The sequence below is a fragment of the Gracilinanus agilis genome, chromosome 2 (genome assembly GCF_016433145.1).
Source record: "Gracilinanus agilis isolate LMUSP501 chromosome 2, AgileGrace, whole genome shotgun sequence".
Classification (NCBI taxonomy): Eukaryota; Metazoa; Chordata; class Mammalia; order Didelphimorphia; family Didelphidae; genus Gracilinanus; species Gracilinanus agilis.
Window position 1 is genome coordinate 320,600,882 of NC_058131.1, and position 27,890 is coordinate 320,628,771.

Consider the following 27,890-nt stretch of genomic DNA (forward strand, 5'->3'; position numbering starts at 1 on the left):
TCTCTCTCTCTCTCTCTCTCTCTCTCTCTCTCTCTCTCTCCCCCCTTTCAAGCTTTCCCTGTTTACAAATGTTTTGCTTCCAATCACCACTTCCCCAATTCACCCTCTTTTTTGTTCCTCCTTCAGTGCATTATCTGGCTACTGGTGAATGGCTTGATTTTTTTTTTCAGTAAAATATGAGGCAAGGTTTTCAGCTGAGAGAGTAGAGAGGAGTGATTTGAAGAGAGATAAAAAGGTTTGGAAGAGCTACTGTGGTAAATGGGATAGTGAATAATTAAGGAGATATACTTTGTTGCAGTTATAGCTTAGTTGAAGTTATATAACAAATTTGTAGTGGACATAGTTTGCATGATTTTCTTCAGTTTTGCTTGGCAGGACACATGTAGAAATGTATAAAGTAGAGATGGTGGGATAAATCCAAGCTTGAGATTTTGTGATTTTTTGTGATTTAATAAGGGAGCAAACTACTCAACAGAGGAAGATATAGAACTGAACTGGTCAAGAGAGAGAAGGAAGAAAAGAATAGGTAGTGTAGGAGTAAAGAACTGAGAAGTCAAAGGATTGGAGGTCTGGTAAGGATGACTAAGAGTTTGGGGTTGCAAGGCAGAGGGGGAGGTGGAATGACAATAGATTGTAATCAGATATAGAATCTCAGGGTTCATGAAAATGGAATTGGTGTATTTGTGGGTGATGAAAGATCAATGGTTAATGATTACCTCTAAGTGTGTGTGACTGAGGTGGGGTTGAGGGGTAGACTATATGAAATGAATAAGCTAAAGAACTGTGAGGTTAGGGTTTTCTGAGGGAGCACTAATTTGTATATTGCAATCCTCTAATATGAAGGTGGGAGTTGAGGGACAGAGAAAAACTTCAAGCCAAGCACTGAAGTACCCAGGAGGCTGGTGGACCAAAGTTAACAGAATCTTGCTTGAGTGGTAGACATGGGTTAAAGTGAAATTCAAACGATGGGTGTTTATGAAATACTGGTGGTAGAGGAATAATCTGAAAGTGGCAATGGAGAACAAGGAGTATTCCAACTCCCCTACCTTGAGCAATAATTTGGGGGAAATCTGAAAGTATAGTCAGGGCTGGTAAATTAGGTCAAGTAGGTTGTGACATAAGGAAGGAACAAGGTCTCAGAGAGATGCAGAAGATGGAAGGAATAGAAAAGGGAAAGATTTTAGATGAAATTAAGTTTGAGGTCTATGGAATAAGCATTTCAGAGATCACAGTGGAGGGGTAATTTAAGAGTGGGATGATTCTGAGGAGTGGTAGTGTTGAGGGGAATGGGAATAAAGTTTAGGGGAAAGGGGAGTTTGAATGATGACTACTTCAGAATCATCAGGATGGGTAGGGTATGATCAGAGGGGAGTTCACTAATCACTGATAAATGAGTTTAATAGATTCTCATTTTCCATAGGAACCTAGCCTCAGGTTGAAGTTCTTTCAGAGTCATAGGAAGTTTAATTTTAGTTTTTTTTAAACCTTTAACTTCTGTGTATTGGCTCATAGGTGGAAGAGTGGTAAGGGTGGGCAATGGGGGTCAAGTGACTTGCCCAGGGTCACACAGCTGGGAAGTGGCTGAGGCCATATTTGAACCCAGAACCTCCCATCTCTAGGCCTGACTCTCAATCCACTGAGCTACCCAGCTGCCCCCTCATAGGAAGTTTAAGAAAGGGGACAGGTGCTTAGATCTGAAGAAATGGTGTTATTCACTTTTTCCAAGGCCAGAGGCCAGGATGGAGATTCAATGGAATTTCCTCATCTGGTGTTTGATGGAATGATATTAATTTATAGACGCACAAAAGGTTTGCCTTGTAGCAATAAGGGTCAATAAGGCTATGTAACAAATTCATCACATCCAAATATTTGTTGTTATTTGTGTAGATATTTTATATCCTTTGCTATATTGAAAACGCCTGGAGTATAGAGAAATGCATTTTTAATCCTTGTATCTCTTCTAGTGCATAAAAGCTTAATATATTGTTAGTGAATTGAATTTGCTATTGTTTCATATTTAATAGTCTCACTACCCTTACCCAAGTGCAATATTCCTATTTCCTGGCTCCTCCATAGTGCCTTGTATATAGAAGATGCCTATTAATGACTTGTTGACTAATTGAAGAAAAGAATAAAAAAGCACCAAAATGCAACTCTCTCTGGTCATGGAAATATTGAAAATTTCTGTTCCTTTCCCAGCCTTCTATTTTGTAGGAAATGGATTCAAATGCATACTACAGAATATGGAATGTAACAAAGAGGAATATATGCCAAAAACTAAAAAAAAAAACTTGTAATTTAACATGCCATTATCCCATTTTACTGTTTCTGACATTTTAAGGAAATAAACATTTACTGCCATTTGTAATTTGCATGTGCACTTATTTATTTATGTTTTGTAAATATCTCTCTGCTTATGTATATTGTCTCTCCATTAGACTAAAAGTTCCTTGAGGACAGGGACCTTTTACCTTTCTATGTATCCCTAGCATTTAGCACACAGCCTGGCATGTAATAAGCACTTAATAAATAGCTGATAATTGATTTACCAGATCTTGGGTGAAGGTGCCAAATTAATACACCTGGAGGGGGGGCAAAGACCATTTCAAAAGAGTCCATATCCTATCAATAAAAGGAGGCTTTTGAGTTATAAAAGATTTCTTAATAATTTGCCATCTCCTAGGAAAAAGCACTCTGGATATAGATCAAGAGAGAGGGCACTGAATATTCCACTATGTTCTTTAGTAGATATTTTCCCCTGAGCAATGAATGAAAAAAGCACTTCTTTAGTAAGTCCTTACCCTGGTCTAAGGATAGGGGATACAAATATAAAATCAATGACAGTTCTTGACCTCAAGAAGCTGATGTTCTAATAAGGTAAGTCATCATGTTTAAAGGAGTGGTGGCTAAGGGAAGGGTGTTTTGGTTTGTAAAGTTGCAAGGATGGTGGGTAGAATTGCAGATTGATAGATATATGGTTTCCCATAAGAAAGGCAATATGGATTTTATGTGGGAATTTAAGTGGGATTTAAGTGGGAAGTGGGGGCAGCGATAAGGTGACTGTTGAAAAGGCCAAGAATGAAGTGAAGCATGACAGCAGTCAGCCTAGATTTAGTGGCCATGTGACACACTCAACAGTCATATATGTCTTCATTCTGTTACTTTACCTTGCTGAGCCTCAGTTTCCTCATCTGAAGAGGTGTTGGACTTGATCTCAAAGATTTCTTTCTGCTTTAAGTTTTCTGAAAGGGATTCTGGAAGATTTCTAATTGTATTAGTGGAGCAGAGAACAACTTCAATTTTAAGAAGTTCTAATCAGACAAGGTATTCAGAGCACAGAGATATGGGAATTTGCTAATAATCTTTTGTATTTTTAGAAGTAGTTTAAATAGGAATTCCTCTTGTTTTTGTTTCTATTGTTACCTAAAGATTCATGATTAAAATCAAGTATTCATTCTAAAGAAATGGCTCCCTTTTGTACTATAAAGATTCTCTACCATGATTTGTAGTTGTGATTTCTCAAAATTTAATATGAAACAGATGTTTCAGTTTGGAAGTGTCTCTGATGATTTCAAACACCAAAAACTAATTGTTTACCTTGCATATTTTATATAAGGAATCTTGACCATCTCCTCCTGTGTCCTTAAAGTAGTCATGTGCTGGGAATGTACGGTTAATATCTCTAGTGATCGCACTATCCTGAGGAGATTCCTGTGGAAATATAAGGCAGAAAAAGTTTTCATTATTAAGCAATCAAGTATATGGCTTGCAAATTGCTAATCTGTGGGCACTATGTTTCTTAAGTTGCTTCATGGAACTGTTTCTTTTATCAGTGGGGTACTCACACCAAGACGTCTCTACAACTTGATGATGGGTTTTGGGAGATGTGGTGGCTGAAAAATCCTCTTGGTGTTGAGAATGTCCAAATATGGCCAGGTTGACCCTTGGACCATCTATTACTAGATGCTTTATTGCTTTCCATCTTAGCAATTCTCATCAGAGCTTATACTTTATTGGGATAGGGATCCAGGTCTCATCTCAATCAGGATGAAGTGCTGGTGGATACCTTTAGTGAAGGACTATGACAAACAGTTTACAGCCAGTGACTTTGAGTGCTCTAAAATCAGAAGGTGTGGTGATACCAGATCAGCCCTTTCAACTAAACATCATTAACATTCCTTCTGCCCAATAGAGGGTCATGTCCCATATCCCCATAGTGAGGAAGTGCTACTTCTAAAAAAGAATTGGTGACCTTTTGGTTTGCAAGAGGGAAAAGGAGCTTTCCAGAATGGATTTCCCATAGGAACTAACCTAATTTAATGGTCTCAAGGGAAGAGGTGAACAGTAAGCATATTCATGTCAAAAAAGGTCTGTTTGCCCTGGCTACTTGTGGCTGCCAAGATGAGGGGGAATAGAGAGGCTGGGCAATTGAATCCACAGTGGCTTAAGTGACCCCTTGTCATAAGGCCCATATACTTAGGCTGTACATGGGAAGTTTGACTTCTAACTGTCCTGAAGGCAAGCATAGTAAAAATGAAGATCTGCTTGTAGATAGCAATCTGTTCACTGTGGAAAATAAAGTGCTGAATACCAGAGGGACTCAGCCAAATAGGATACGGGAAAAGATTAAGATGAAATTTTTCTGTTTTGGCCAAGGGAGTCAAACTCTCAGGAGAGTTAGCCATCCTCCCCCCAGATTTAACCAAAGCTTAATAACTGCCAGTATCCAACCTTTCATAAGATTTATTGGGCATCTTGGTAGCTTTAACATTTGTTCTCTTACATAGTATATATTTTTCCATATGTTAAGTGCCTGCTAAAACTAAAAAATGTGACGTTTTACTTTATCATTTCATCGCTTTGCAATCAACTCTCTGAAAAAAAAACACAAAATGCACCTCAGAAGCCTATTTTCAAAATGAATTTATTTTACATCACTTTATTCATCTGTAAAATGAAGATGACTGGGAATATCTGCCTCACAGTGTTATAAGGAAAATGACTTGTAAACCTTAAATAAGGGTTAAGGCAGAATGACATTTTCCATGACTTCTTAAGGAATGTTCTTGCAGCCTTAGAAATAACTGACAGGTGGGCTATGGGATTTCATGGGATTTCCTTTCAGATTTCCTAATCTAAGCTGATGAATGTAAGGGAAAGACAAGCTGAGAAAAACTTGTAGAAGTGGTAATGTTTCCATGCTTATTTTCAAAGGTTATTTTGAATATCTCACAAATGCCTTCTTTGTATGATTCTTGATAACGCTGTGGTAATTAGGCATTTTAGAAGTAGGAGGGTGAAGAGAGAAGCAACAACATGATAAAAGCAAAAATAGAACATTAGACTTGGAGTAAAAAAGACCTGGTTTTGAGCTCTGAATCATTTTAGTTATGAGTTTATGATCTTGGACAAGTCATTTGATCTATCAAAATTTCAGTTTCCTTAACTGTAAATGGGAGTAACTTAAGACTGTTAGTTCTTTTAAAAATATAATAAAATACTAATAATTTGGGTAAAAGTATTTTTTTAGTATTCATCAGGTTATAAACATACATATATATATATACACACATGTAGTATAGGTATACAGGTATATACAGAGTATATAATTGTCTTTTCTACTGGGCCTCACTTTATACCCTCTGTTACACCCAATCAGTCAGTGTATAAGCAAATGGAACAAATCAATTTTAACTAACTTTAACTGACAGACTAGAAAAAAAAAAGACAAGAACATGGGGGCAGCTGGGTAGCTCAGTGGATTGAGAGCCAGGCCTAGAGACGGGAGGTCCTAGGTTCAAATCCGGCTTCAGACACTTCCCAGCTGTGTGACCCTGGGCAAGTCACTTGACCCCCATTGCCTACCCTTACCACTCTTCCACCTATAAGTCAATACACAGAAGTTAAGGGTTTAAAATAAAAAAAAAATTAAATTATAAAAAAAGACAAGAACAAAGAGACTAACAGGCTACACTTCCTCTAAGAAAAGTAATACTGACTCATTTGCCATATGATCAAAAAATAAAAGCTTCTATTGTAATTCATTTATTCAATATGCTGTTCAATAGCACTTTATGTTCCTTGTAATTCTTATAACATTCTAATATGAATTTTATTTCTTTTCTACCTCCAGTATACTGTTCTCTTTTTAAGGGTAGGGATTACTTCTTATTTATTTCTATATTGCTGAGTTTCTAATATTCTGAACTCCAGAAATCATATAAATAAATGTTTGTTTGCAATGCACAAGGCAGCTAAGGTGTGCAGAGGATAGAGTGCTGGGCCTGGAGTCATGAAGACTCATCTTCCTGAGTTCAAATTTGTCCTCAGACACTAGCTGTGTGACTGTGGGCAACTTAACCCTTTAGTTTCCTCATCTGTAAAATGAGCCGGAGAAGGAAATTTAGCATCTTTGCCAAGAAAACTCCAAATGGGGTCACAAAGAATTGAACATGACAGAAAAGAATGAATAATGTGCTCACTAGATACAGTTCTAAGTGCCAGACAAAGATGAAAAAGATCAATTTCTGATTTCAAGGATCATATAATCCAGTGATTCCCAAAGTGGGTGCCACCGCCCCCTGGTGAGTGCTGCAGCGATCCAGGGGAGTGGTGATGGCCATAGGTGTATTTATCTTTCCTATTAATTGCTATTAAAATTAAAAAAAATTAATTTCCTGGGGGCTAAGTAATATTTTTTCCGGAAAGGGGGGGTAGGCCAAAAAAGTTTGGGAACCACTGATATAATCTAAGTGCAAAGATTTAGTCAAACAGGAAGGCATGAGATTTGGGAAGGATAGATCCCTTGTAGATGGAGAGTCATTGAAATCTACTCTTATGGGGGAAAACTGGGGGTTAAATTAAATATTATCAGGATTCTGAAGAAGAGTAAATAATAGACAAGACAAGGCAATAGACTGGGATTAACAAGTTGGGAAAATACAATTTAGAATGGGTTTGGCAGTCGGAGGTCCAACTGCCAACACACATCCACCTAGCCAGGGAGTCTGTGAAACTAACAAGTGAGTAGGCTGATAAAAGGTTTTATAAACAGGAGTTTAATTCAATGAACTATAGTTTGAAGGAGGGGAAAGGGGTTCTATTCTACCAGTCTATGGGCAAGCCTCAGGGTCAGGGAATGAACTTATCTACACTAAGCTTTAGACTATAGCAGGGCAGGACACAAAGAATGTCAGGAATAAAAGTGGGATCCTCACTGCTGAGTCCTGTCAAAATCCAGCTGATACAGCTTTCCCAGGTCTTCAGCCAATACTACTTTCAGTTGGGTAAATCAGTGAGCTAAACCAATCTGAGCTGACCAGCAACCCAGATTAGGTTTTATAGTCTCAACCAAACCTCCCACAGGCAGATGACTTTCTTCCTTCTGGATACCAGGATATTAGGATACAAACTCCACTTCCTCTGAGGTCTCTCAGGGGGTCCGTTACAACTTGTCCCCAGCCAACATGGAGTCCATCTCAGAGAGAGAAACACTTCCTGCTTCCCCATTCCATTTAGAATTCTCCAGCCCTGCTTGTTAAGCCTCCCAAATAACTAACCTTAAACATCTTATTAATTTATCTTACAACACTACCTAGAGTAGAGTAGTACTTCAAGCTAAAACTTAGGGAAGGAAAGGATATTTAACCAGTAGTGAGATGTTCATTCAAGGCCTAAGCAAATGTACAAAGAGAGAAAAAGGCCAGAAAAAGATTAGAGAACAACAAAGTAGTACAATGCAGCTGGAATAATGTCCCTAAGTCAAGGATATCACCATCTTTCCAGCAGACCAGATGTGAAACTTCAGAGTAATTTTCAAGTTTTTGTTCTCTCTCGCCTCACACTTCTAGTCACCTGTCACACACTGTTAAATCTATCTCTACATGTTCCCAACTGTTTCCTTTTCCCTACTCATATGGCCACCACCCAAGTTCTGTTTCTTTTCACCTTCTTATCACTTCTACCTCTTCTAGTGCCACTGCCTACATGAGACTTTCTTGACTATCTCCCCACCTCTGCCTTCACTGGTACTAGTGCTTCCCTCCCCCATCTACAATTATCTTCATTATTTACTTATCAGTGTACATGTTCCCTCAAGACAGGTGAATGCCTAGACAGTTTAGTTTTATCTCTGGTCTAGCCTAGGGTCTGGCACACTGAAGACCAATAACAAATAGTTGTGTAAATGTGTGAAATATAAATAAGGACACAATCTCTTTGAGTTAGGGACTATCTTTACTACTGGGCCTCAGTTACACCCTCTGGAAAATACTAAGATTCTCCAAAGTCCCTTTCACCCCCAATAGTTCATATTATGGTATACAGTCTTTCTATATAGCTCCCACCCACAAGGAATTTATAGTTTAAGAGTGTAATAGAAAAATATTCTAAATTTAAAAAAAAAGAAAAAAGTGTAATAATATTTTAACCATCAGGGAAATTAAAAATAAAAGTGTCTACAGAGGAAGGGCAACTGAAACTACCAGCTCAACCCATAAGGCTTTGCTCTTTTCATACTGTTTAATTTCTAGTCAATTATTTTTACTGTGCCCTGTTGCTGATGTTTCTTTAGTGTGCGTGACCAAAGGAACAGAGAAGTTTGCTTATTTCCTGGTGCTATACTTTACATCTGTCAAAGCTGCTGGTAAACAATTTGTGCAGGGAAAAATCTAAGGAAATAATAATGTTGGGACCATGTTTTTTCTTCTCCTAATCCTGGCTTTGAAAGATGCCTGGTTAGTACAAGCCCCTGCAGCCCTACATTGTGTAACCTTTTTTTCTTGTGGACTATTTTTATCCCTTGCTGTGAGAATTGGTCTGTTGGGTAACTTCTCAGCATTAGCAGGGCACTGGGAACAGGAGGAAACCCTTTTGAATACACACCCTTCCATAAACTCAGGCTGAAAAACAGAAAGCTAAGAATGGCAGGAAGAAAAAGAAAGTAAGAATAAAAGAAAAAGCAGAAGAGGAATGCCATGAGAAATAAACCAGTCTGGAAAAGAATAGTGCTTCTTGAACAGCCTGTGCTTGAAATGACAAAGATCATATTTTTTATGATTCATATGTATATATGCATTCAATTTTATTATGCAATAATAAAGAAACCAAATTATGCTGAATTATATATGTCACAAGGTTAAAACACTAAGATGGTTTTCTTTGTTTCTTTGCTTTACAAAAATCTTGTCATAGATGCTTTTAGAGTCTAGTTTTTAAAAACTCACAAATAAGGTGAAACAAAACCAAAACATTAAAATAAAGAAAAAAACATAATAAGATTTATGAAAGTATGCTTAGTAGGCAGTAGGTGAACTTCTGAAGTAAAACATTCTTTTAAGAGAGAGGCAACAAACATAATGTAAGTGGACAGAGAACTAGACTAGAGTCAAAAGATCTGAGTTCTGTGCCAGTTCTTCTTACTCCCAATGTGAACTTGTATAAATCATTGCCCTTCTCTGTGCTTCAGTTTTCTCATCTAAAACCTCGGGGCTTTCTTTTAAGGTTACTTATTGATATAATGTACTAACATTCTATTCTGAAGTCCCCTGCAGTTCTGCCTTTTACTCTGGCTGGGTCCTTTTTGGTTACATTCTTAAATTTCTCCCAACTCTGACATTCCAAATTCCATTAAGTTCTATGAAAAGATCTATTTCCACTTTATTTTTCTGTGGTTTACCCTACTTCAATGAATAGTGTTATATAAATACAATAAATAATATATAAGCTCCTTGTCCATAAAGAGCTTAAAATTAATTTCTATACCTAGTTATAGTTTGTAAAGTATTGACAATTTCATGACACTTCTGTGAAGTTCAGGATTAGGTAGGACACTGAGGTTAAATAACGTTAATAACTGAACTACTCAATGCCATAAGACAGATGGAATCTTCTCACTACAAGTCATATCAAAAACTAATTATGACATCAAATTTGATTTAGATTAAATATACTAATATATTTATAAATTTTTAAAAGGGCAGATAGGTGGTATAGTGAATAGAAAATGCTTGACTTAGATTTAGGAAGACCTGAATTACTATAATTTTTAAATCCATATCTTATCTCTTATAATCAATACTATATAACAAAACCAATGAAACCAGGATTAGAAGGGAAACAACAAACTGGGGAAAATTTATAAAAAATTTCTCTGTTAAAGGTCTAATTTCTCAACTATGTAAAGAATTAAATAAAATTTCTAAGAATACAAGTCATTCCCCAATTTACAAAAGGTCAAAGATATGAATAGGCAGTTTTCAGATAAAGAAATCAGCAATAATCATATGAAAAAATGTTCTAAATCCCTCTTGATTAGAGAAATGCAAATTAAAACAACTCTGAGGTACCATCTCACACCAACAGAGTGGGTAATATGACAGTAAATGAAAATGATAAATGTTGGAGATGATGTGGCAAAATTGGGACACTAGTGCATTGTTGGTGGAGCTATGAACCATACTGGAGGGCTTTATGACCTCCTGATGATGATAGGGTTCAGTGAGAAAAATGTATCACCTCCACATATTAGAAATTTATCTTTTTAGCTCCTGATCATTTTGCGTTTACCTTTTATGTTTCTCAACTCCTACATTTGTAATTCAAAGTTTCTGTGATGTTCTGAAGTCCTTTCATCAACAGTTCTTGGAAATCTTCATTAAAAATCCATTTTCCTCCTGCAGGATTATTTTCAGTTTTTCTAGTTAAGTTATTCTTGACTGTAAGATGATTTTTTGCCATCTGGAACATTGTATTCCAAGCTCTCCACTCTTTTACTGTGGTGACTGCTGAATCACAAGGTAATTCTGACTATGGCTCCTCAGTACTTAAAAGTTTTCCTAGTTGTTTGCAGCATTTTTTTCTTTGACCTGGAAGCTCTGGATTTTAGTTATAACGTTTCTGGGAGTTTTCATTTAGGGTTTTCTTTCAGGAGGTGACTGATGGATTATTCCTTTTTCTAATTTGCCCTCTGGTTGTAAGAGATCTGGGTAGTTTTGTGATTTCTTGAAATAGAAGGTTGAGGTGCCTTTTCCTGATCATGCTTTCAAGTAATTCTTTTATAAAATTTAAAAAATATATTTATTTCATTAAACATGTCCCAAGTAGACTTATGAGAAAGAATGCTATCCACATTCAGAGGAAGAACTCTGGGAGTGCAAACACAGAAGAAAAACAACTGCTTGAACACATGGTTGATGGGGATATGATTTGGGATGTAGCATCTAAACGACCACCCCAGTGCAACTATTAATAATATGGAATTAGGTCTTGATCAATGATACATGTAAAACCTAGTGGAATTGCGCGGTGGCTATGGGGAGGGTGGGTGGGTGGACTTTTGGAGGGGAAGGAAAGAACATGAGTCACAGAAAAATATTCTAAAAAATAAAAAAAATTTTTTTAAATGTCCCAAGTATAGATAAAAGAACTTTTAAACAATCATTTAAAAATGTTTTTGAGTAATGGACTTTTGAACCAGCAGAAAGCAATGACACAGGACAGTTCTGAGGGATTTATGATAAAGAATACTACCCACATTCAGAGGAAGGACTGCAGGAGAGGAAACATATAAGAAAAACAACTGCTTGAACGCATGGGTTGAGGTGGACATGATTGGGGATGTAGACTCGAAACTACCACACCAATGCAACTATCAACAATTTGGAAATAGGTCTTGATCAATGACACATGTTAAAACCAGTGGAAATGTGCATCTGGGTGGGGGGAGAGCGGGGGGTGAAGGGGAAAGTAGGAGCATGAATCATGTAAACATGTTAAAAATGAATATTAATAAATGTTTAAAAAATGTTGAGTTCCACATTTTCTCCTTCTCTACTGCCCTTTCCCCTCTTAGAGAAATCAAGCAATTTAATGTTGATAATACATGTGAAGTCATGTAAAATGTATTTCCATATTAGCCACACTGCAAAAGAAAATAGACATAAAATCCCAGGAAAAATAAAGTTTAAAAAAAAAGTCTGCATTTAGAGTTCATCAGTAAGGTAGAGAGTGTTTTTCATCATGGGTCATTTGGAAATGTCTTGGATCAGTCTTGATACAAGTAGTTAAATCTTTCACAGTTGATCACTGTTACAATATTGCTGTTCCTGTGTAAAATGTTCTCCTAGCTAAGTCTTCTTGGATTTTTCTAAAATCATCCTGCTTGTCATTTCATATAACACAATAGTATTCCATCACCATTGTATGCTACAACCTGTTCAGTCATTCCCTAATTGTAGGGCATCCTCATAATTTCCAATTCTTTGCCACCACAAAAAGAGCTACTATAAATATTTGGGTACAAATATGTCTTTTCTCCTTTTCTTTGATGTCTTTGGGATACAGAACTAGTAAAGCATTGCTGCGTCTTAAGGGTATGTATGCACAGTTTTATAGTTCTTTGGACATAGTTCCAAATTGTTTTCCAGAATGGTTAGTCCAGTGATTCTTATATTATCTCTCTTGTCTAATTTTCAGGTCAGTTGTTTCTGTTGTGAGTTTTTTTGAAAATCTTTTGATTTTGTTTTAATATTTATTATTGTCACCTAGAGTCGTTAGTTTTTCTTTGGTCCATATTAATTTTAGGGAGTTTATTACTTATACAAAGTTATGTACTTCTTGGGCCGAGTTGATAATTCCCTTTCCAATTCTTTATTCAACAGTTTTCAAACTTTTTATTCTAGTACTCTCATATTTATAAAAAATTTAAAACTATTTTTAAAATGCTTGCTTTACCTCTTCTGGGAATTCTAATAGAGTCTGTGCCCATGCTTTTTTTTTTTTCCGAGACTTTGCTTGGAAATGTTTTAGTTTATTCTTTTCAAAGTTTGTGTCTTGAGCATCTCTATCACCATAATAACTTTTTATGGTGAGATTCTTTTTCTGTTTGCTTATTCGTCTAGCCCAGTGATGGGCAAACTAAGGCCTGCGGGCCAAATGGGGGATGTAGGGGGAGGGCCTAAAATGTTCCATCCAGCTGCATGACATTATTCCTAATCTGACGAATACAATGAGTAGGATACAATACAATGAAACTTCAAAAGAGTTGCCTTAGAAATAGACTGACAGATGAGCATTTCCTTTCCTTTGGCCCCCTCTTTAAAAAGTTTGCCCATCACTGGTCTAGTCCATTTCCTTACTTTGGATTTTATGTTTAGACCTGGATATGTGCACTTTGGAGGAAATTACTAATCTTAAAGCTGCTGTATTGAGTGCTGTGTTATTCTAAGACTGCAGGATTAGCTCAGACCTGACAGGTTTTAGCCCCTCCAAAATGGTCTAATTCAGGACAAAGTTAGAATTCTACTCCCCTGGTCTAAGCTCTGCAAGTTATGCAAGTTAGGTATAAGCCTGTCACTTAGCCAGTTCTAGTCAGAGCCTGAAAGTCCAGCATTCTAATCTCTGGGGTCAGTGAGGCTTAAGGATGATGTTCCTCCGTATATTCTTTTTTTTTTTTTTTAAACCCTTACATTCCATCTTCGAGTCAATGCTGTGTACTGGCTCCAAGGCAGAAGAGTGATAAGGGTAGGCAATGGGGGTCAAGTGACTTGCCCAGGGTCACATAGCTGGGAAGTGTCTGAGGTCAAATTTGAACCTAGGATCTCCCATCTCTAGGCCTGACTCTCAATCTACTGAGTTACCCAGCTGCCCCCTCCTCCATATATTCCGATATTCTGATAGTTCTTAGTCCTGCTATAAGGCATCACTTTTTATATAGTGGTAACCATTTTGATGATGTTCAATTCAGATACTGACTACAGACAAAATTGTACAGTAGAGAGCAATGGGCTGCGGTGCTGCTTTGGATACTCACTAGCCAGGGAAACATGACCAAGTTACTTCCTCTCTAAGCTTCAGTTTCCTCATAGATAATAATCACTACAGTGCCTTCCTCAAGAAATCTATCCTGTGAGGTTTAGCACTCTGTTAACTTGAAAGTGTATAAGCAAGGGTGATGTTAAAGGGCCTGAAACAAAATAAGTGACCATCATCTGGTGAATAGCCCAAAATACATTAATTAAGAGATAATGAACATGAGGAATTGAGAGAGAGAGAGATGTATGATTGAAGCAAAGTACAAATGAAAACAAAATAAAAATGTATGCAATGACAAGATAGATGAATCCATCAAAAAGAGGAAGCTGGATGCTGCATAAATGAAAAACCATTGATGGTCTTAGAGAAGGGTCAATTAAACATACTGCCTTCCCTGCTCTTAAGAGAGAAGCTGGAGACTACAAAGGAAGAACTGGAAAGTGCTCACTGTAGTGGATGGATGGATATATATAGACAGACAGACAAATATATAGATAGTTGTCATTGCAAGAAAAGATTCAAGCATGAGGGGAAGAAAAGGATTTTCTTCTTTGACAGAAGATAATATAAAGACAAAAGGCATCAATAACATATTTTTTAAAATGGCACCTATTATCACCATTGCTTGGAGGACAGCATGGTATGGTAGAAAGAGAGTAAAATTTTGAGACATACCCTGAGCTTGAATCTTGTCTCTGTTTCTTGTTACCTTGGGGACTGAAAGTAATTCACTTAATTTTCCCCCATGCTTTTTCCTCATCTGTAAAATGAGAGATTTAGTCTAGATGATCTACCTCTAAGATTTGTTTCATCCCTAGACCAGGGGTCAGCAATGTATGGCTCTCAAGCCATATTTGGCTCTTTTGAGGGCCAGATATGGCTCTTTCTGCAGGAGCCATAAAGTCAATTTTTTTTCAGGCGCTGTTACAGGAGCGCGCACTGTGAGCACTGTATGGCTCTCAAGAAATTACATTTTAAAAAATGTGGCGTTTATGGCTCTCACGGCCAAAAAGGTTGCCGACCCTTGCCCTAGACCTATGATACTATACCAAATCAACAAGAATTGACTAAGTACATACTATGTGTCAGGTACCACACTAGGTGCTGGAGAGAAAAAGACAAAAATAAAAAAAACCCATTCTGAGGAAGTAGCATATACTCCATTTTAGCCCAAAAGGAATCAAAGCAAGAAAAGGAAATCAGGCAAACAACACTGTGAAATTAAACCAAAGAAGCTAACTCCTTTTTAGTCCTTCATAGTTTGTAAAGTTTTTCCTTCATAAACACCACCATTTGGCAGGGAGGTCAAGTTACTTCTGTATGTTCATAGGGCAGGTTAAGTGGTAAGTAGCAAATATCAAAACCCAGGTTTTCTGACTAACATCTAGTGCTCCTTCCACATTATTTCTTATCCTACTTGATATGAATATTCTTCAGTGACTAATATTTCAACATTATTTCTTTCTTTGTTATAAAATTACAAATGGGTTTCTGGAGCACTGTGTTCTTTTCAATGAAAAAACAAAACCACCAAGATCTTTTGTTTTCTCTCCACACAAAAAAATACCAAACTGACCCGAAACAGCAAAAAGAGGAAAACCCCCCATAAAGCTGTGTACCAAAACTGGAGCCTGGCATTTTATTTTCAACACAAAAAGAATCTCCACAACCATAAATATACACTGCATATTTCAGAAATATGCCTATTACTTCTTAACCTTTTAAGTATTTAAAAACTACGTTAAGGATTCCTATTTACACAAGCAGCATTACGTATACTGAACTGAGAAAATAAAGCACATGTTAACAATTTAGATTGATATCTTCAGAAATGACAGCCATTTATTGAAAAAAATTGTGCCCTGATATCACAATTTCCATCCAAATATGGCATTATAGGGCTAGGCTAAAATTAGACATAAGCCCCTTGTGATATGCAGACCTCTAGTTAGCTATGTTCATTTCCTTTTAGGGCTCAAGTTTCCCACAGGAAAATTATTCAGTGTTTGGCAAAACTGTCCCACATCATGTATAGATAAGGCATAAATACTAACTTCACTGTCAACTTTTTCCTGTCTTTGCCACTTCTGATTCTGCTTTTCTGAAGAAATCTGTTCCAGGAGGCCCACCCAGGGGTCAGGAAGTGTTTCTGTAAGAGAAGCTCCCTGAAGTAGAAGTGACCAAAGTGGCATTCTCATAAGAATGAAATTTAAGAGCCAAGTGAAGAGAAATAGGAAAATAAACTATGTTCCCTACAATATTTAGAGTAGTAGGGATACTAATGAATTACTTATAAGGGCATTAAAAGCCTTAGCTCTTTTGTTTAGGTTACAAAGTGAAGTTTCTCAACCAATATCTACTTCCAATACCTTTTTGAGGTGTAAAAGTGATCCTGTGTTCTCAAGTATGCCAAGCTGAAATGACTATGATGACAAAAGGCTATTGACTATATTGCCTCTCATCTAAAGATCATCCTTGACTCTTACTAGGGGAGGGCTAAGAGGTTCATTATCAGATGTTTTATTTCTTGTATCTCACAGTAATTCAGCAAGAACTACCTACTTGAATATGGAAGAGGTGAGATCTCTATTGGTTGAGGAAGTCCCTGGGCTGATAAAATCAGAGATCTGTTCTTTAATAATGAGAACGCTAAGTGGAGTTACATGTAAAATGTCCCTGAATAAATGTAGAGATTCTATAATTCATTATTCTTGTAGAAGATTTATCAAGTAAAATTTACTTAAGACTCAAAAGTTAGGACAGCTGATCATCCTTTATAAGGGGTTAATCATTTCCGTGACTTGGCCCTTTCTGACAGTCTAGTGAAGTCTATGGAGTACTTCTCAGAATAACATTTTAAAATGCATAAAAATAAAATATCTAACATCATAAAATAAAGAATTAAATTGAAATGTAATAAAAATTTTTAAAGGCCATGGACTCCAGGTTAAAAACCAATTTTAAGAAGTTTAAAATTTTAATATGAACCAAAACAATGAATGCAATCAAGAATTTCAAGAAAATGTCTAAAGGCATTTCATAACAAACAAACAGTTTGTTTAGAAAAATCTAGTTTCTTATGAGAAGTTGACAAGTCATCAAGCGATAATAAATCAATATTCAATCAATCAACCAATCAACAAATATGTATTAAGCATATATAATTGTGCCAGGCAGTGTGTCAGGTGCTAGAAAATAGAAATACTTATAATGAATGAAATAATACCTACTCTCAAGGAGCTTACATTGTAAGGAGACACACACAATTACATTTATATATACGCATATATAAACAGATACACAATATAAACATACTCATATACAGACACATAAGCATACATGAGTATATACAGTGAAGTATATAAAGGTAATAAATAACAATAAAGTGGTTGAATAGTTAAATAGAAGGTGGTTTGGAAGGGTTAGAAAACCAGCAGCTAAGTGGATCAGGAAAGGCTTCATATGGATAAGGTAGTAGTACTTCAGCTGCTTTCCCCTTTAAAGAGTTCAGATATCCTATTTCAAGAAATCTTAAGAAAACTGACTATATCTTAGAACCAGAGGGCAAAGCAAAAAAAAAGAAAAACTACATCAACTCCTGAAAGAAACCCCCAAATGAAAACTTCCAAGAGTATTATAGCTAAAATCCAAAACTTCCTGGTCAAAGGAAAAATACTATAAGCAACCAGAAAGAAAGAATTCAAAAACTGATAAGCCATAAATCAGGCCAATGATTTAGCGGCCATAACTATAAAGGAATGGAAAGCTTGGAATATGATATTCCAGAAGGCAGAGGAGGTTTTACAGCCAAGAATAACTCAAACAGCAACACTGAAAATAATATTACAGGGAGAAAATGGAGTTTTAATGAAATGAAGGACTTCCAAGTACTCTTGATGAAAGGACTCCAGAGCTTCACAAAATCTTTGAACTTCAATCACCAAAGTTAAGAGAAACATAAAAAGATAAACACAAGGGGCAGCTGGGTAGCTCAGTGGATTGAGAATCAGGCCTAGAGATGGGAGGTCCAAGGTTCAAATCCGGCCTCAGACACTTCCCAGCTGTGTGACCCTGGGCAAGTCACTTGACCCCCACTGCTCACCCTTACCACTCTTCCACTTAGGAGCCAATACACAGAAATTAAGTGTTTAAAAAAAAAGATAAACACAAAAAGGATCAAGGACACAAAAAGGATAACTGTTTACATTCTAATATAGGAAGATAATAATTATTGTTCCCACTCAACCCTATCATTATGAGGGATCATAGAGGGTATCTAATTAGACCAAAGTCCTGGGAGTGGTTCTATTATATCTAATAATATAAAAGATGAACTTAAAAGAACAATGGAGACAGAAGAAGAGTAATACATTAGGGGGATGGGGAAGGAAAAGGAAGGTTAGGGAAATAATTTAACATAATTTGGGTATACAAAATAGATATCTCTACAAAGAGGAGGGGATGTGGGGGAGCAGCTAACTATACTGTCATCTGAATTGGAAAAAGGTGGGGAAGAATACACACACACACACACACACACACACACACACACACACACAGAACTTACTACAAAAATACATCTCACTCAAGAGGGAAACAGGAGGGGGGCAGCTGGGTAGCTCAGTGGAGTGAGAGTCAGGCCTAGAGACAGGAGGTCCTAGGTTCAAACCCGGCCTCAGCCACTTCCCAGCTGTGTGACCCTGGGCAAGTCACTTGACCCCCATTGCCCACCCTTACCAATCTTCCACCTATGAGACAATACACCGAAGTACAAGGGTTTAAAAAAAAAAAGAGGGAAACAGGAGGGAAAGAAGGTCAAAGACCAAATTAGTGAGAAAGCAGATTAAGGAAGGGATTATTTCCAAGCAAAACTAATAATGTACAAAAATATTTATAGCTCTTATTTAGCTGACAAAGAATTGGAATCTTAAAGTGCTACTTATAAACTGAGGAATGGATGAGCAAGTTATAGCACATGGATATGATGAAATATTGTTGAACTGTAATAAATGATGAAGATGTTTTCAGAGATATGAGAAGACCTTTATGAACTGATATACAGTGAAGTAAGCAGAACTACAAGAACAATTGATACACTAACAACAATATGGTCAAGATAAAGAACTAGTACCTCTGATCAGTGTAATCATTAACCATGACTAGAAGACTCACAATAAAATATGCAACCCACCTCCTAACAGAGAGATTCAGGCACAGAATCAAACATAATATTTTTGGACATGGCTAATGAGGAAATTTCTTTTACTTGCTGATATGTCTGAGACATAGTTTTTGTTTTCCTTTTGTTCTCTATTGATGGGATGGGAGAAGAGAGGTGGATTTTTGGTGATTGAAAAAAATATATAATTTTTAAAAATCTTAACTATTTAATAAATGCCTATTATGTGCCAAGCTTTGTGCTAAGCACTGGGAATACAAAGACAAAAACAATCCCTGATCTCAAGGAGTTTACAATATAACATGGGAAACAATATACAACTATGTACAAATAAGAGGTTTAATGGATGACTTGGAGAAAATCTAAGAGGGAAGCCACTAACATTAAAGAGGGATGGGAAAGGCTTCTTGCAGATGGAATTTTAGCTGAGATTTGAGGAAGCCTAGGAAGATTAGGGGAAGAGATGAGGATGGCAGAGGGAAGAGGGAAGAGATACAGAGATACAGAGAAACAGAGACAGGGTATGAGAATATTAATATTATAGGCATGGGGGGACAACCAATGAAAATACAGATCTGGGGAATAAATGTCTTCTAGTGAGGATCAGCCAAGAGCTCTGGTGTCATTGGATTATAGCATACATGGAGAAGAATAAGAAAGAAGAATGGAAAGGAAGAAAGGTGACAGGTTATAACAGCCATTTAGAAGCCAACAGAAAATTTTATGTTTGATCCAGGAGATAATAGGGAGCCACTGAAGTTTAATGAATAAGGGAATGACACAGTCAGACTTCACTTTAGAAAAATGACTTGGATAACTGAATGGTGAACGGATTGGAATAGGGAGCAATCTGAAACAGGTAGATCATCCAGCAGGCTATTATAGTCATTCAGATGTGAGAGGATAAGGGCCTGCCTTCAATGTGGTAACTGTTAGAGAAGAGAAAGAGTTATCTACAAGAAATGTTGCAAAGGCAGAATCAATAACTCTTGTTAGATTGTATATGAGGATGAGAGTGAGGAATCAAGGATGACACCTGAGACATATTTTTTTGGATATAATTAGTGTGGGAGGGTTTTTTTCTTGACTGTATAGGTTAGTAACAGTTTTTTTTTTTTGTTCTCATGGCAGGGGGATGGGGATTGTTGTATGGGAAGAAGAAAAGCTGGATTTTTGTTGTGTGAAAAAATGTATATTATACTTCCCTCCTTCCCAATGTAGCAAGTAGCTTGAGAAGGAAGAGGATTGAAGAATGACTATCAGAACTGGTAATTAAGAGATTATTGGTAACTTTGGAGAGGTTTATTTAAGTATATTTTATTTACTCTTTCAACAAAGCTTTTTAAAGTATCCGACACAAGGCATAAACATGAATTAAGTATATCCAAAATTCATATCAGATGAATATTAGTTATAGGCCAATTTATAGACATGTATCAAACATCTACTATGTGCCAGGCATGATGCCAGGCCCCACGGACACACCAACAAATATGAAAGAGTTCCAGTTCTCAAAGAAATTAAAATTTATCTATTTAGATATTCATATATGGTTGCATAAAATCAGAGGTGATAAGTCAATGAATGCATTTAAAATTCTCCAAGACGTTTATGTTGACATAACAATGAACAAACTCTGAATATATACAATGTGCCTAGAATTGTGCTTTTTACTATAAGAGTTAACTCCCAAAGACACACCAACAAAACCAAGTATCAACATGTCAGCAAACCAATTATGCTTAGAATTCTATCACAGACCTACAGTCATATGGAATTCAATTATTCACATTTACTAAGCACACAAAATGTGTAAGTTCCTATGCTACATACACTAAAAAAGACACAAAGATGAAGGACATAGACCTTGCCTTTATGTAGCCTATAATAGAGAAGAAGTAATTAAGAGTAGATTTTTATGTATATGAAACTTACTATGGAAGTTGACAGGATCTTTAGGGATCAGGGAAAGCTACATGGAGGGATGGCAGCAGAAGACTGGTTGAATGAACTAGGGATATTTAACTGGGAAAAGATTTATTGCTTCTGTAAACTTAAACATGTCATCTCTTGGTGAGGAGGGAATTAAATGAGAAGATCTTTAAGGTTCTTTAGAGCTCTACGTGATCTATAATTTCAGAGGGGGGAAGGGAATTGTCTTCAAATATATGAAGGATAGTCATGTGAAAAAGAGATTAGACTAAGGCTTTTTTTGTGTGTGTCATTGACCCCTCTGCCTCTAGTCTGGTGAAGTCCATGATCCCCTTCTCAGAATAATGTTTTTAAATGTAAGTCAAGTAAAGTCAAGAAGCATTTATTAAACACCTACTACATGCCAGATACTGTGCACTGAAAGTACAAAGAACAGTGGCTTCATGGAGCTTATAATTTAATGAGATAACATGCAAACAACTGTGTACAAAACTGTGTAGGATAGGGTAAATTGGAGATAATCTCAGAGGGAAGGCACTTGGCATTAAGAGGACTCTGGAAAGGTTTCTTGCAGAAAGGGGGATTTTTGCCAACCTCTGAAGAAAGCAAGGGAAGCCAGGAGGCAGAGAGGAGTAGGGAGAACAGTCTATGTTTGGGAGATAAATAACAATAACAATAACAACAATAATAAAATAAACAATAATGCACGGATCTGAAGATAGCACGTCTTGTGTAAGAAATTGCAAGGTGGCCAGTGTCATTGGGTCACAGAATATGTGGGGAAGGTATAGGATATAAGAAGAATGTAAAGGTAAGGAAGGGGCCAAGTTATGAAAAGTTTAAAATAATTCTATATTTGATCCTGAAGGCCATAGGGAGCCATTGAAACTTACTGAAATGGGAGGGTTAATATGGTCAGATTTGGGCTTTAGGAAGATTATTTTGATATGAATGGAAAGCAGACTGGAGTAGAATGAAATATGGAAGATCATAAAGGTAATCAATTATGTTGAAATATAATTATCAAAATATTGAACAAATAAATTCACAGACCCTAGATTAAGAATTATTAGAACCAATTATACTTTGCCTTAGGGTCAGAATTTGCTCAGAGGAAGAATAACTAAAGTTAAAGAGAGGCAAATTTTAGTTAAACATAAGAAAGAAGTTTCTTAACTTGACATCCCTTAGGTTAGTGAATCATTTGTCAACTGATGACCATTTATCAGAGGACATTAGAGAACAATTCTACACCTCAGGTAGGGATTGGAGGTGAAGTCCCTTTCAGCCTTTTGATGCTATGATTAAAAGTAGAAAATGCTATTTGTGCCTTTCATTGAATAGGATGCAGAAATGAAGGGCTGTGGTATTCAAAGAATCTCATGGCTGGAAGAGGCCTCAGAGGTTATTAAGTACAACTTTAACTGAACAAGAATGTCTTCTACAATTTATCAGTGAAAACCATATCCCTTTTTTGGAATTTAAGCAGACAACACTGGTCACAATGAGAGCTGATATAGTTGTCTGCCATTTGTCCCCCACCCCACCCATGACCAGCACATTCTGTCATGACCACTACCATTGTCAAATCTGCTGACCTCAAAGGAGGGAGGATCTAACTTTTTTTTTGAGCTTTGATGAGCCTAAAAAACAATGTATGAGAAGGAACAAAATGACATCCTAACGTTTTGAAACATCTGAAGAAAATCTACCTTTCTGACCTAAGTCAGCAGGAGTTCATTCTAGTAGAGATGATTCTGAACCACCTGGGTTCCAAAGAAGAAACTCTTCTGAAACAAGTTCTGGAGACGTTTTAGGTTCCAAAGGAGAAGGTGATGTTCATGAAAACATGAAGGCAGATTTACAAATAGACTTGAGACAAAATGAGAAGTCTGTGCCTGCTGTGCCTGTTCCCAGCCCAGCTGCATCAACATCATCCAGAAAGAATCCACCTGCTGGCAAGTCCAGGTTATTCCTTGATTAAATGACTTTTCCCTCTCCCTAATAGGCTTATGAACTGTATAGCCTAACTGTACAGCTTAAAAAATTCTTTCATTAAAAAAGAAGCACTTGAAATATACTTCCCTGTCTCCCCCAATTTATCTAGGTCTACAGGTTATGGCTTAAGTGTTCTCTTTAATCAATTTCTGAGGGAGGGAGTATTTTTTTTTAGTTTTGTGATATGCTTCCAAGAACTAAAAACCGAGCTCTAAATGTATTGAGTTGTTTGTACCAAGGGAATTTTACAACTCCATTTCTGACCAACCTTTCTGACTTGTGTAGTCAAGGTTCAGCAAATCTAAGTATGCCTTCTAAAGGGAAAGCTTTTGTCAGGTCCCTGAGACACAAAGGTGACATCTTGTTACACTTGCTCTTTGTTTTCAATCTCATCTGTCTTGTATGTTCTTTGCAACAAGCATCCATACTTTATTGTTCAATGTTGTGTTGTTGAGTTGTTTTCAGTTGTGTCTGACTCTTTTGTGACCTCATTTAGAGTTAAGTAACTTGGCTAGAGTTACATAGCTAGTGTCTGAGGCTGGATTTGAATTCAGGAAGATGAATCTTCCTGACTTCAGGCTCAGCATTCTATCCACTGTACCCACCTAGATGTCTTAAATGTGCCACACAGATCATATGAATCAAAAGGCCTGGTCATCATATTCTTTGCTGACTGGGAAGCAGAGAAAGTGGAGTGATGAGAATTTATCCATGATGTAGGGGGATTTTTCCTACAAATGACTCAGTTCTGTGTGCATGTTCATGCTGCTGCTTATCTTGACCATGAAGTGAAAGTTTCATCTTTCAAATGTGTTGTAATTTCATGAATCTAGACTTTTTAAAGCAATATAAACTTTTGAAGCAATAAAAAAGAAAGTAATTAAGTGCCTATTTATTTGGGAAACAATACAGAAAGAAAGAGAGACTAGCTCATGTGTGTATGTATGGAGGGGCACTTTGTTGCAACAACCAGCAAACTACAGAAACTCTGTTGGAAGGGACATTACAGATCATTTAGTTTGACCTGTATCTGAGCAGAATACTCTCTATACCACCTTGGTAGGCATCTTGTTTTGGCTTGAAGACCTCCACTGATGGAACACCCTGCTCCAGTCCCCACCCACAAAGGCTTTCCATTCTATTTTTTATCAGCTCTGAGTGTTTCTTGATATTGAGTCATTATACCCCTATATATTTCTCATATCTGTTTGCCAATGGCCTTTCTTAAAAGTGGGCAATGAAACTGAATACAATATTCCAGATGTAATCTGTCCATATTAGAGGACAGGGAAGCTATCAGTTTATTAATCTGAGATGCTATGCTTCTGGTAATGTGGTTTAAGATCATGATAAATTTTCTGAATGCTATGTCACTTTATTGACTCATAGTGAGTATGTAGTCCACTCAGATCTTTTTCACATAAACTAGTAAAAAGAAGGAACTACCCAGTTAATACAAATTCTAGTCAACTTCTGATACTATTGATTACTCCCTCCTTTTACTCTTTCCTTGCTCTACTCTAGTTATCTTCCATATCTGGTTGTTCTGTTCTCAATTACGTTATTTGCTGGATTATCTATGCCTTGCTTTCTGAATGTAGGTAGCCCATAAAGCTTTCTGGGGCCTTCCCTTCTTTCTTTCTTTCTACCTTTCTTATTGATTCCATTCCATTCCATAGGTTCAATGATCTCTGTGCAGATAATCTCTGTATCTATACATTTAGCCTTGATTTTTTCCCCCTGAGTTCTAGTCTCATATAATCAACCATCTACCAGACCTCTCCCCCCTGGTTATTCCAAAGGCATTTCAATATCAGTTAAGTCCAAAACTGAACTTCTATCGTTTGTCCTAAACTTTCTTATTTCTGCTGAAGGTACTATCATCTTTTTAGTTGTCAAAGTCTGGAACCTCAAAATCATCTTCAACTCTTCATTTACCCCCACCCCAAAACCAATCAGATGCCAATCCTAGCTTCATAACATTTCTGCTACCATTTTCTGTCTTTTCACATACCATAAATGACCCCTGTCTTGGACTTTATATAACCTTTTGCCTAAAAAACTACAAGTCTCCAACTTGTAGTTTCTCCTGTTTTACTCATTTGCCTTGCATGCATATATAAGCAGTTAATAAAAAAGTTGGCTGAGCTGAACTGAATTTTGTAGATATTTGTAAAAATCTGGCTTATTTACTAGAATGACTAGTATAAGGCAAGAACTGTTACTATTAAAGTAACCCAAGCAGGAATCTAGTCTTGCACATCTACCTCATGAGAAAAAGAAATAAAAAGAAGGAAAGAAAGGATCATTTGATCCCTTAATCTGTTTGGAGCAATGAAAACTGTAGACCACAAATATTCTTCTTGATGAGATTTTAACATCCCAGGCAATGGGGGCTTTCCTGGAGGAAATAGCATAAATAAATCTAAGACTGTCTTAAAAGTTTTCCACAATCTCAGAGTTGAAATTCAGAGACAAAGAATTTCTCCTACAACATCCCTAATAAATGGTTATTTAGTCTTGGCTTTAAGACCTCAAGTAGAGGGTGGAGTTGTGTGAGGAATTTTTTTTTTTTTGCTAATTCTGAGTCAGCTCATTCTACTTTTGCACAACACTAATTGTCAGGAAGTTTTTCTTTATATGGAACTGCCTAACTTGCAACTATTTCTTCTAGTTCTACGTTCTGGGGCCAAACAAAAAAAATCTAATCTCTTTTCCAAATGCCCATGACCAGTCTCCCCACCATTTTTCAAAGTCTTTTCCAGGCTAATAACAATCCCCATTTCTTTCCAACTGTTTCGTCTATGCCAACATCTTAAGACTTGTCACCATCCTGTCCACTGTTCCTTTAGATGCTCTCCAGTTTGTCAATGTCTCTCTTAAAATATGGTGCCTAGAACTGACCATAAAATGGCATATAACCAAGGCAATCACCATCTCAGTCCTACATATTATGCTTCTATTAAGGTGGCTTAGGATTGCCCTGGTTTTTTGGCCACTCTATCACATCTCAGATGATCTGCTATTTAGTCATGCACCTCTTCTTGTACTTGTGAAACTTACATCCCCACCATTTTAAAACTGCATTTATATAAATATATATCCTTGTTGGGGATGGAATATGGCATGGGGTAGTAATGAATAAAGTAGTGGGTTGTGGACTATGAGAAACCCTTCAATTTTAAGATTCTGTAATATTTTACATATACTTTTTACTTTGCAAAGCCATTTAAAAGCTACTACTTTGTTTGAAAACTGAGCTTCCTTTGTGTAGTTTGGTAGCTATTTTAACCTTGCTCCACTTAGTACTAACATCTAGGAACCACATGCACTATTTTTTGCAGCATAGTCATGTTCCATTTATGTGAGAACAGAAACTGAATCTGTGATTGCTTTGGTACAGAGAAGTCTCTTAGTGCTAGCTGGCACTTCCTCTGAAATGTAAGCATCTCAGGCAATTTCCTAGAGGTTCAATGACTTGTCCAGAGTCCCACAACCACATGCATTAAAGGTGGGACTTAGGATTTCCAGAATCAGAGTGCAGTTCTCCTTGTTCTATCCCATATTGTCACATTCACATTCCAGAACTTATTTCAGTCATTCCATGACTGATGAATATCTACTTTATAATTCTTTGCTAATACAAAGACGGCTGCTATAAAAATTGTGATGCATATAGTTCTTTAAATTTCTTTTCTTTGCCTGAGGTATACTCTGTATGAAGTAATTTTCTTTGCATAATTCTAAACTACTTTCCAGAATTGTTAGATCAATTTACATTAATAACAATTGCTTTAATGTGATGACCTGAAAACCAAACTGTTACCTTAGCCAAAATTTAATCATTCTGGTTGAATTCTGAATACTTTGGAAGGAATTGGGATATACAATGCCCTTTGTTTTAACAAACTTTGTCATTTTACATTTTTATTATTAATGGTATATGTTTTGTGACAGGAATGCCCTGAGAATTTTTATGTGGGCATCATAACTTAAAAGCCCAAAAGAAGTAAATTTGAAGTGTCTTTCTTTTGACTACTTTGACTACTTTTTCTTTTTAATATTTTGTCCACATCTATAATATCATCACTGTGAGGATTATATTTGTTTGTCTTCATTCTCCTGTCCAGAGAGGAGAACTAGGAATAATGGGAGGAATTGAATGGAGATAAATTTTGGCTCAATATTAAGGGAGAAAATCCTAATAATTATAATCATCTATAAGTGATAATAGCTACTTTGGGATATATTAAGTTTCCAATTATTAGAGGTCTTCATGTGGAAGTTATATGTTAAGGATGTTCTGTTCCAATAGACTAGATTGTCTCCCAAGTCCCTTCAAATTCTGAATTTATTTGATTTTAATATAAAAGCAAGTGGGAGAAGGGCAGATTGGTATTTTCATTTTTATTTTTGTAGAGAGCAGCATGGCATAAAATCTTTTCCCTCCCCCGTCTCAAGTCTGGAGTGTGGGAAAATAAATTTAGTGGAAAGCTTTTACTCAGTCACTAACAGTTAATCAACCATGATTTGAACTGAGAAATGAATTATTTTAAATGCCAACTCTATTCTAAAATTAAATCCAATTGTCATTTTCCTCATATATATCTACCTTTTATTCTTCATTTAACTAAGGCTAGTTCATTTATTCTTATGATTTTTTTCCTGGTTTATGTTTTTCATGCTATGGGATCAGCTTGGAATGTGATTCAGTTGTAGGCAAGAAAGCAATTAAATTTCATTCTTCAACCTTGAGTTCAGTGATTCTTATGCAAATAGGACCCAAATTCAATATCTTTAAAGCTGAACTTCTCTCCCTTCCTAAGATTCTACTATTGATTTCTGTTCATGATACCACCAATGTTCTGGTCCTTTAGGCTGAAAAGAGCCATTCAGTGTCTTCAGTTACTAATTACTGCCAAATCTTTGAAATTTTCTGTGCTTGAAAAAAATTGAAGTGGTAGAATAG

General features: G+C 36.5%; 1 protein-coding gene across 1 annotated transcript in view; it reads right to left on the reverse strand.

Moving 5' to 3' along the window:
- The window catches only part of RABGAP1 (RAB GTPase activating protein 1), a 186,399-nt gene that overhangs the window by 45,954 nt on the left and 112,555 nt on the right, over nucleotides 1–27,890 (reverse strand). The window contains exon 13 of the mRNA XM_044664252.1: nucleotides 3,598–3,711. Coding sequence (XP_044520187.1) covers nucleotides 3,598–3,711 — 114 coding nt within the window. The remainder of the gene's footprint in view (nucleotides 1–3,597; nucleotides 3,712–27,890) is intronic.